At 35.4% G+C, this 11,307-nt stretch overlaps 1 protein-coding gene across 2 annotated transcripts in view; it reads left to right on the plus strand.

The window, feature by feature from the left end:
* Positions 1 to 11,307, plus strand: part of LOC121326985 (DENN domain-containing protein 1B-like) — a 100,418-nt gene that overhangs the window by 65,860 nt on the left and 23,251 nt on the right. For both annotated transcript variants that reach the window (XM_041270693.1, XM_041270694.1), the window contains 2 exons: positions 6,902 to 7,027; positions 10,744 to 10,845. In XM_041270693.1, the coding sequence (XP_041126627.1) occupies positions 6,902 to 7,027; positions 10,744 to 10,845 (228 nt within the window). The remainder of the gene's footprint in view (positions 1 to 6,901; positions 7,028 to 10,743; positions 10,846 to 11,307) is intronic.

Raw genomic sequence — 11,307 nt, forward strand, 5'->3', positions numbered from 1 at the left:
CTAGTAAAAGATCCACACTTCTGTTCTGTAATAAAACTCATAGTCATAACTACAAACTGGAGAAGAAAGACAAACAAGAAAGAATTAAAAGCAGATGCAGTTATTTTAGTACGTCATTTATATCTGTACCAATAATTTGTAAACAACGAAAACAACAATTTCTGTACAAATTAAATAGACTCATCCTGGGAGCCAACGCAGATTTTATTGTATTGTATCCAGCGTGGAATACATTAAGATGTGTAGATTCTGCATCAGAGAGCAGAGAAACCTGAGCGAAAAACAAGCCCTGGAGAATATACTATTAATTTCAGCTTTTTCCACACCATCCCTACACATGCATACGCACACGCATGCAGCCAGTTCTGTGACCATGCACTCCCTTGGGGACCTGACTAGTTGGGGCAAGTAACAGATAAACAGCTTTGCTTCTTGTGTGATGTTTCTGGACACTGCCTCAAGTTGCTGCTTTTATGGATAATTGAAGCCTCTGAAAGCAAATCTTCCGTTCACATATACCGTGGTGAGTTGCATAGTTTAATTTTCATTGAAATGAAACACTTTCTATTTTAGTTTAGTGGTTTGATTTGCAGTAACTGCTTAACAACTAAGTGATGCACAGCAAGCATTTCACCTGTCCTAGGTCTCTCTGAATAACAAGGGTGTCATAACAAAACTAAATCCTACCTAACCTGGTACAATTATGGAAATGCATATCCCAGAGAAATCGGTTTTGCTTCGTTATCTGAGAATTGGGCTGTATCTATTTTTAGAGCACTGCTGCTTTTGTTGCTGCTAGTATATATTTAAAGCATATAGGGGCTTTTGTGTTCAACCATATTAACAAACCAGCAAAGATAAATACTTCAGAACTTTTTTTGACAATCATATGCATTGATTTCCAAATTATTAGCATTATAATAGTTATTGTAAATGTGAATTGTATACATTGCATATTTTCAAAACATTTCCTTTTGTCTGTTTTAATAACTGTTTTTTCAACTGAGAAAAGTCATGTTATTGTTACATAATGGAGAAACTGAATAACAGACTTGGCCAGATAGTCAGTGGAGATGCGAGTTTCATTTGTTTCATTTTCTTCCCCCCAGTTCTACCTTGAGAAAAAGTTGTGCCTGTGAGTTCAATTTAAAACAGGAGTTACAGAAAAAATAAAACCTTGCTAATTTTTTTTAATCACAAGTGTGTTTTTTTTCCTCAATTGAAGGAGGAGTTGTAAGTAATTATGCAAGCTAAAATGATATTCAAAAATACTTTACTCCTCTCAAGAGGGAGTTTAGGGTTCACTAAGCTTTGCTGAATTAATTTTAGATCGCTCCTAACCTCAGTGGGAGTTGTTTAGGACACCATTTCTCTGTTAGTGATTGGCTGTGAGGCAGGTCCTCCACTAATGGATTTAGCAGATTTTCGAATCAGTTTTTCTTTAACACTTTGTCAGCAGCAAGGGGTGCAAATGCACCCAAGCAAGTCTAAAATGAACAGATCTCATGACTCTTTGAAGAGGGGTATCCTTACATGTGATTAAACTTAAATCGCTTGCCTTTATTTTGATGCCAAGAACACCCTTGTCTTACTTGGGGAAATGGGAGAAATCCTTCTTCCAAGGGCTTATGGCAATTTTTGGGGACACATTTACACCCCATTCAGCCTTCCAAGGGTGGCGAAAATTCTAACTTTCATCGCCGCAATAACATAGTACAAAAACAGACTTGTGTTATTAAAAGCAGTATTGCTGAGAAGCAGGAGTGTGTGAGGAGATGTAGGAAAAGAATAAAGTAAAATGTATATTTTATAAAATAATTTGCAGCCCATTCCACCCTTTCTTTGTGAGCTACATTTTTTTCCGCTGACAAGGGGTCAACTCAAATTTCAAGTCATCGTTGTTTTTTTTTTTTTTTTTTTTTTTTTTTATATTTTCTATATCCTGAGGAACAGTTTGAACAGCATATCTGTTAATATATTTGCAATGCAATCAGAGTTGCATAAATTTGCAAAAACTTTGAATATCTGGCCCTTTTGACTTTTTATTGTTACTTTGATGTTTTGGATTTAGTGTTTAAAAAATGATTGGAGGAAACACCTGGACAATAATCTGTGGTCCCAGCATCAAATTAAACAATAAGTAATCAGATTTTTTAAAAAATATTCATCCACTACATTTAGTCTGTGTGTGTGTGTGTGTGTTTTTATTTCTACATTACTATTACCTTTGTAAAATCTTGAATTTATGATTGGAAGGCTATTTAAAATTAAAATTTGACAGTTAAAGTGTGTATTTCTTTGTAGTTTTTTAATTATATCCCCATGGTATGCCTTTCATTAAATAATCTTTTTTATATATGTATTTCTAAGACAAATATCATGATAAAATGCACACACAGTTATAAGTGTCACTAGTTGGCAGCCTTTTCATAATTTCACATTTTTATATTTAAAAAGTACTTTTACCAAAGACTATACATGTGAGTCAAGATTATAAAATGTACTCTTTACTATATTTTTAAACACTAACCATTGACAAATACATTATTACTGTGCCCCACTGATTTCTGTTAGTCTTAATTGTAATGGGCAACAATCACATTTCTGTGCAGTAATGATTGAAGTTGATAATATTAGAAATAATTTTCATAATGCCTTTTGCCTTGTACCGATTGACCACATTGCCAGAATTTGCGCAACATTTTCCAAAATGTCAAGCTGAACAGTAGGGACTAACAACATAAAAAAAAAAAAAAAAAAAAAAAAAAAACAGGATCAAAGTGCTGCTTCAGATTTGGTTGGCGAGTCAGAATCAGGATACTTATGGAGGTGTGCTTCACTCTTTTCAAACGCTGAACCAATTTGCAAGGTACAGGTTAAGCATAGTGATCAAAGTTTTGTTTTGTTGTGATCCTAGTATTTTCTGTTATGAGGATTGTAATAAACGAAAACCAAAACGGTGCGGTGTTTTTTCTTTGCCCCCTTTTCTAAAACATTTTGAGTTTATTTAAGTTAAATGTGAGTTTTGCACATATATAAAAAAAAAAAGGCAGAAGTAAACCACAGTAATGATATTACTTTATGAAAATGTGTCGTCTTCCTCTTGTTTCGTGTGATGAAACTACATAACAGGAATAAAATAAAATAGTCTTTTCGACTGTTTTATACTGTTTTATACTTTTTATACTGTTTCTGCCTGAAAAATCTTTTTTCTGGAATAGATCATGGTAATTAATCTACACAGAAACACAACAGAAGCACACAATTGGTTATTGTAATGCAAGTAATTAGTGCAAAATAAATAAAAGAAACAGGGATATATGTTCTAATCCAAGGCTGTTATTGTAGCATGGCCAGGTCCTGTTGTAGGCGAGTACCCAGGGTCTGAAAAGTATGGGGATGATTTCAGAGGATACTATGGAGATTAAAATGGCCAAGTACATCGTTAGTAGTAGTGCCTGTTGCGTAATACATTTGAGGGGTATTTTAGCCCCTATTGTGCATTGTGTGACTTAGACCTTTTTGTAGCATTTTTTCATAGCAGTTTTTTTAATAAAATTTTTATAACATCATCCCTTTTTTTTTAGGCTATCTTGAAGCAAAACTCCCTCTACAGCAGTTACTGCATAATGTAATATGTCTTAATGTTTGTCATTTAAGGTTTAACTTAAGTGTTATATTACAGTACATGGCTGAGTGATACAAGCAGAGGGTACAAAGCTTTGTTTATGGTGAATTGGTTATAATTGATCAATTATTTGTATTTATAAACATATTGTGTACCAGTATGTATACCTTTAAGTATTTATTAATTGGCACTAAGATTGTCTCAATTTTTACACCCGGCTGAGCATATGAGTACCTGCACTTTTTTGTTGAAAATTTCATCCCTGCATGCATACACACTTACAGTACACCCTCTCTATAACAAACCTGTTGTGGTCCAAGCCTTTTGTTCGTAATATCGAGGGATTCATTGTAGTGAAAGGACAATAAAGTTAATGATTTGTGATTGTAAATAAAAGTAGAATTACATGTACCTGTTCGTCTCATGTATGCAGTCTGCCTTTGCTTTATCCTATTCGTTAAAGAATTAAAACAAGTACAAAAAGCAAAAATCCCTAGTTGAAGCGGAACTTTTATTAAAAATCAATCTGACTTGAATCGTTTCAAAGCAGATGACTTGATCTTTTATTCCAAATTAATCTGACATGAAAAGTTCATTAGATCGTCAAGTCTTTTTTTCTTTAGCCAATTTTGCTTTGCTTCATGGTTGCTGAACAAGACAAAAAGCAGAGTGCTTTTTGACAACCTACATTTACGACAGAGATATTACTGCTTTTTTCAAACGATCAGTATAATTTCCAGCTTTGTTACAACATAAAATAATTTCAGTTTTGGAGGCATAGTTATACAGCATGTATTTGTTAAGACAAAAGAGTTGCTGAGGTGGCATCCCGTGTGTACAGACCAGGATGATGATGGTGTGTATGTTTTTTCTTTTTTTATTTGGGGTTTGTTGTAGCTGAATGTTTCTTATAACGAAGGCCGTTTTATAGCAAAGGTGTACTGTATATTAAATACAGCTAGATTAAACAAGCTGTAATGGAGCAAAGTAACTGAAAGTGAATCTAGTTTTCCACTAGGTCTACTACTGTTAATACAAAATGTCATATAAATTGATATGACTATGATTGTTTTAATATTTTGTGATATTGTGCAGGTTTATAGGCGCTCTCTGAATTAGACTAAAAGAAAGAGATACCATTGCACCTGTTAATTATCATTCCCAGCTGGAGTGTTAACTGCAGATCTGTTTTCTCTGCAACCTTTGACCAGTGCATTGAACACTGAGCACTTCAAACCTTGTACTGGAGTTAATTGAAGAGACTTTAATGAGCCTTGGTGCATGCCCTCCATGGGCCAACTAATCGAACTCCAGACTTTTATCTAGCACTATCTTTCCTTGATGTAAATTGAAAAGATCACAGCTACAGGGAAAAGACCTATACTGGAAAGGCCTTTCTGCATAGATTATGAATATCATAACTCAAATGATTTTTCTACAATACTATGGTTATAATTGGACCCGTTGGGGGTCCCTCTCTTTGATCAGATCACAGCAACAGTGACTTTACACTGAAAAATGTCACTGCCAAATAGGTTTATTACCTGTAGAGCTAAGCCTCTGCTACCTCGTTCACTTCTCGTTAGCATTATTAAAAGTAGAACAGTTAATTAGATTGACACATCAATTACGGTTATTACATGCAGGAGAAGCTAGTGTGTGCCATCATCAAAATAGATACCTGTATCTGAATCTGATGCATCTTTTGATCTAAAAACTGATTATTAGTGTATGGAGTTTTGAACCAGACCACCGTTGTTATTGGAGAGATAGCATTTTGTTGATGTACAGGAATATTAAGGCAAGTCAAGTTTATAAGGAATTGGAGTTGGTTAATACAGTAGCAGAAACTATTTTTCTTTCGGTATTGCGTTACTGCTGTGGATTATATGGTTGTACATTCATTTAAAAAAATCCTTTTATTGAAGTAATTTTTCTTTTAAACACCTGAACATTTCTACATTAATGGCAAATGCTGTGTTTAGTGGAGAATCATCTTTTCTTTTTTTGGATCAGAGTACATTCTGTGTGCTTGTCTTTAACGGATGAGCAAATCACTGGATTTGATATGATTTAAATGAATGAGCAAATGGCAGGTTGTGTTAAAAATGTATTCTAAATTTCTTATATTTTTCCTTTTCCTTTTTGTTTTTCAGTTTTTTTCATGTTTTTATTGGTTAGAAAAAACTGACACTATTGTTTATTTGAATGAATAAATGCATTTCAGCATTAAATATTAATATTGTTGATGTTTTGCATAAGCTTAAGAATTATGTATTTAGTGTAAATTTGCAGATGCATTACACAACACTTTGTTTAATTTAGCAATGTATAATCTGTTTATAAGGCCTCTGCTGAAATGTGTTGATATGATTGCATTGTAAATAGTATGCACAAAATGCTAAGATTCGTCTATACCATTGATTGTGATTTTGAGTTTGAACATATCCCCCAGAATACTTTTGCTTTAAATATTTGTATTTGTTTTGTTTTCATTTGTTTTTAATTCATACTAATTATAAAGCCATGTGATTTAGCAATTTATCTCATCTTGCCACGTGGACAAAACATACCCAATGTAGATGCCAAGAAGTCTACCCACGTTAATTCTTGAATTTTCTAGCATGTGTCTTGCCTAGATACATTGTACCGGCACTGTTTCTCTGCAAAGAACACCGCTTCATAATAGAATCATCATGATTCTTCCTTATAATGATTCTGAGCCCGTTTCTGTCATTTTCAATAATGATGTGAAATATTTCTTGGGCATTCAAAGTAGCTTGATGCTGCTTCTTTGATGGAAACGGGAAAAGGTGATAAGCAGCACTTGAGCCTGTCTCTTAAGAAATGGTCTCCCACCCCCTCGGAGCCACAGGGTACATCTTTTATTATCTTAAAGCAAGTTGACACATGTTCAGATCTTATGGTAAACCGGTACAAAAATGGCCAACAAACCAAAGTGCTTTAAAAAAAAAAAAAAATAATAATAATAAAGTGTTTAAAACAGCTTTGTCTCTTTCTCTCTCTCTTGTACGTGTTTCGTGACAAAGCACTGTGATTAGCAACTAACACCCTCCCCCCCCCCCCCCCCTTTCTGCTTTCTTCTCAATTAACAGACCAGCAGGTGCTTTCCACAGCACAGCAGATAAGCTATCAGGAAGAGGGGAAGGATCTTTTGGCTGACCTGCAAATGTGACGGTTCACACCCTGATTGAGTTTGCGTCTCTACCAATTTCAAAGGTGTTAATTTAACTTTTCCTCTATCTTCTGCAGATGTCCACTCTGAAAAGTAAACTGAAAAAGCAGTCTACAGCGACAGGCAGCGGCGTGGCTATGGCCTTTCTCAGGACGCAGGCGGCCCTGTTCGGATCCTACAGAGATTACTTGAGATACAAGCCAGTGAGATGATTATTTTTTTTTAGTTTTAAAAGAAAATTGTTTCTATGGTTCAATGTGGTGCAAGATTTATAAAGATTCAGAATAAATCTTGTGGTTATATTATAATTTGGCTGATCGCACCCCTTAGCAATGTTACTGGTCACCTTTGATGTTGAACTGGTATTCCTCCTTGGCACGTGGCGTTGAAGATTACAGCTGTTTTAATTTTGCTTTGCCAGTTATGCCCATCTGTGGAATCATATTGAACCCTAAAAAAGTAATTGTGATGGCGTCACTCAAATGTGGTCATTTGAGTGACGTCATAGTTTTCTTTTACATCCACTGAGCCACCCAGCACCCATCATCTCAACACTTGTTTTTATAAAATACTTTTTCAGTTTTGTTTCTCAGAGCGCATTGTTTGTCATATCTGGGAGCGCTGCATTTTCAAGTTTAGAAAATAATTGGATTGTGTAGGCCCAGAGAATAGGGATACATAATTGGCGAATCTGTCTCTTCTGTAAACAGTACACACAAACCCTATTTGTGTATTTCATTGATTTTGTTGGTTCATGTGGGAATTTGATAATGAGTATTATTGTAAAAGATCTAGGTTGTTTTTTTGGTTTTTTTTAAATAGTCAGGTTTCTTTGGTGTCACATAATTGAAAGATTAACCAAATTAAGTGTTATTGAAATGCCTCATGCACAAATGTGTGCATGCTGATTTAAATATAACAATAAAACTATCTTAATGCCTTTATTCATACAGTAACTGTTCTATGATGCCTTCTTTTTACTTGTATCCCTGCTCATGCCGTAGCTTTTATAATACACCCTCGCTATAACAAACCTGTTGGGGTCCAAGTCTTTTGTTCGTTATATCGAGGGGTTTGTTATAGCAAAAGGACAGTCAAAATGAACGATAAACTGTTGGAGTATGTTAATGAGATGATATTGTGAATAAAAGTAGAATTGAATGTACCTGTTAATCTCATGCCTTTGCTTTATCCTAATGTTAACCTATTGGTGTGGTACTAGGCCCGTGCTCCCTATCATCATCTTCCACCAAATAAATCTATTCTATTTAAACCTTAGTTACCTCCTCCTAGTTGTCTTGCGTTTTTTCGTTTCCTCCTCCTCTGGAATCTCAAACCGCCTTTGCATCGGTCTCCTCTGGGGGGTTAGTGATTCCACTTTCTCCAACCCTTTGTTAAGCATTGCTTCATTTACCTCATCGAGGAGGGTTCTCCGTGAGTCAGAGGGGACCCACGGCCAAACCCCTCCTTTAGCATGCATGATCCTTTGTCTACCTCTCTTTCAGGCTCTGATGCCTCTATTCATTTGAGGGCCCCAAGCGGCGGAACCCCTCTCCTGTTTGTCGGGTCTCCTCAGCGACGGAACCCCTCTACTGCATATGTTGGGCCATTGAAGAATCAGAACCTCTTTTATGTGTTAATATTACAAAGCAATGTTTTTCTTTCTAGTTCACAAGCCTCTTCGTTTGTTGGGTCATGTCAGAGACGGTGACCCCTCTTTGTTTGTCGGGTCATCTCGGAGACGGTAAACCCCCTCCTGTTTGTCAGGTTTCCTCAGTGACGGATCCCTTCTTATATGCGTAGGGCCTTTGAAGGACAGAGCCTCTCTATATGTTATTCGTTACTAACTTTATGTCCTAAAACATCTCAGCAGGTGGCCTTGTTCCACCCCGTGAATTTGTTAAATATTTAAAACATAGTACAAAAACCAAATATCCCGAATTGAAGCTGAACTTTTATTCAAAATCGATCTGACATGAATCGTTTCAAAGTGCACCAGATCTTAACATAGCATGCAAGAATCCCAAACTGAGCTTTCATTACAAATGAACCCGACGGTTTTTTTTTTTGGTTTTTTTCTTAAATCAAAATTTCCTTTGCCGCATTGTTGCTTAAGCCAAAAAAGTGCTTTTTGACAACCTATATTCATGACAGAGATATGCCAGCGTTACTCCTTTTTTCAAACGATCAATGTAGTTTCCAGCTTTGTTGCAACATAATTATTTTCGCTTCAGAGGAATAGTTACATAGTTACTCATCAAACCTATATGCTGAACAATATAGTATATGCAATAAAGTTAACTCAGAGTGGTCGTAGTCCTGATTTTTACTCCTTGACTGCAATGTATTTTGTCAACACATGTACTTGTTGGTGTTTTTTACTGGTTGCTTTGGCAGATATTAAATCTTCAATCTTTTTCAAAAAATGTCTTTGTTTTTAAATCTTGTTTGAAATTAAATGTTGTTTTTCCCCCCCAGCTGTTTTAGCTTTACTAGGCAGACTGTGTATTTATATAATATGTCACGTCAATTTAAGTTCATAGTTTTCCATTTACACTATGGAACTTGTACCCTATCTCTAACACATTATGTAACTGGGTCTAATTTAATGCGAGATTGAAAACTGTCGGCTTTGGCAAATTTAGATAAAGGAAACGAGTACTATTCAGATGTAGAAAGTTAATCCCTCACATTTGCTCTGCATTTTAGTTGTTGCCTTCGTGTAGGAAACTGTTTCTCAAAACACAAAACTGTCGCAGGCCTATTCTGCTATTTAGCTAATTCAGTATTTCTTGTCATCTGAACCTCAGGCATACATATTAGAGTTTCCCCTAGACAGGAATAGAACCACCCTGCTGCTTCGAACAATAAAAAAAAAAAAAAATCCATCCAACATTTAATTCAGAATTTCATTTTGCAGTGCTATGGTATGTGATTAAGAAGGATACACCGCACTAATGTACAGTACAGTGTTTATACCTTTGCAATGTATAACACATCTGTTTATTCTAACGTCACATCCTACTCGCACCTGTGATGTACAGTATGTTAAAACTACAAGGCAAACCCCAAACTGCTTCAAATACTAGCATGTTTTCAGGACATTATTACACTGTAAGTCAATTAAATGTTAGATTTTTACATACTTTGAACTTTAAATATCTACTGATAGACAAATGGGTCTAGTCAACAACAAATCTTGTCTTTGTTGTATCTTAGTAATGCTACATTCTCACTAGGCTGCTTTAGCTCATTATATTGGGCACCTGGGTGTGCTTTCTAAGTGCATAGTTGATAATTGACATCTCTGCAAGTATAGGATATTGCATTGGCATAAGTGTGAAACCAAGGCTCTCTCCTAAACAGGAGAGTTAAAAATCTCACCAGCTCCACAGCAGCAAGGAGATGTGTTTAAAATCAAGTGTGTGTTTGTGCACACGCACACACATTCGTATTTACTCCCAGAAGCACTTAAGCTGTTTTAATTGCACAAATTTATGATGTTTCTCAAGCAACAGTTTTTAAAAAATAAGACTCAATTGGCCATTATATAAGAACAAAATGTGCAATATCCCAAATGTAACTGGTAAACCTTTAGAAACACATCACATATCCGTACAGAACAAGTGAAGTACTTGTCATCTTTTTGATCAATGCCTGCTCATGGTGGCTCTTCCACCTATTGACAGTGCTATGGCAGATGTTTCATTTATATGTCCATAATGTTAAAATTTATTTCTAAAAATACACTACTGTGTGTGTTAACTTCTTTTTTTTTTTTTTTTTTTTTTTTTTGTCCCGGATGTGCTAAAGATGTATTTAATGTTAACTATCTTGATTCGTAAAGTAAGGTAATAAAAACTCATTAATGTAACCTTACTGAATTTTCCTCTTTTAACAAAATGCCCTTTTTTTCTAGGGGGAGCCAATTTCCTTTTGTGAAGATAGTTTTGTAAACCATCGCTCTAGCACTATGAGAGCTTTCCTTAAAATGGCAGTGAATCTTCAGCTTTTTAAACAGGTAAAGTGTGTGCCAGAATTGTTAAAGCACTGTTGGACAAACTTGACTGTAGGCCTGACAGAAATAGTAGACATGCTGATCCTAAACTACCAGTACGTCTTTAACTGCACATACAACCAGTTGGAGCCAGAGCCCTGTATAGGAAGTAAATGACATCCAAAAGGAAGGGATGTGTCTTTGAATCATTAATTTAAAATGAACACATTCAATCCAGCATTTACAAAAATGTAACCATCAGCAAGTACTTTTGATTAGGAAATGTAAACTGTTTAATGTTGTTGCTTGGCACAAAGCTTAGTGAGTATATTTTTTATTGACAGCTGCAATTTAGAACCTCAATTAGCAGGAGATCTTTTTTCCCAGTATGATGAGAATAACAATGAGTCCAGCCGTTGTTTCTGACATTGAACAAATTCATAGCTTCCCAGAAAAGATAGTGACCCGCAGTTCAAAGACATTTTT

This window comes from Polyodon spathula, chromosome 14 (assembly GCF_017654505.1).
Source record: "Polyodon spathula isolate WHYD16114869_AA chromosome 14, ASM1765450v1, whole genome shotgun sequence".
NCBI classification, from domain to species: Eukaryota; Metazoa; Chordata; class Actinopteri; order Acipenseriformes; family Polyodontidae; genus Polyodon; species Polyodon spathula.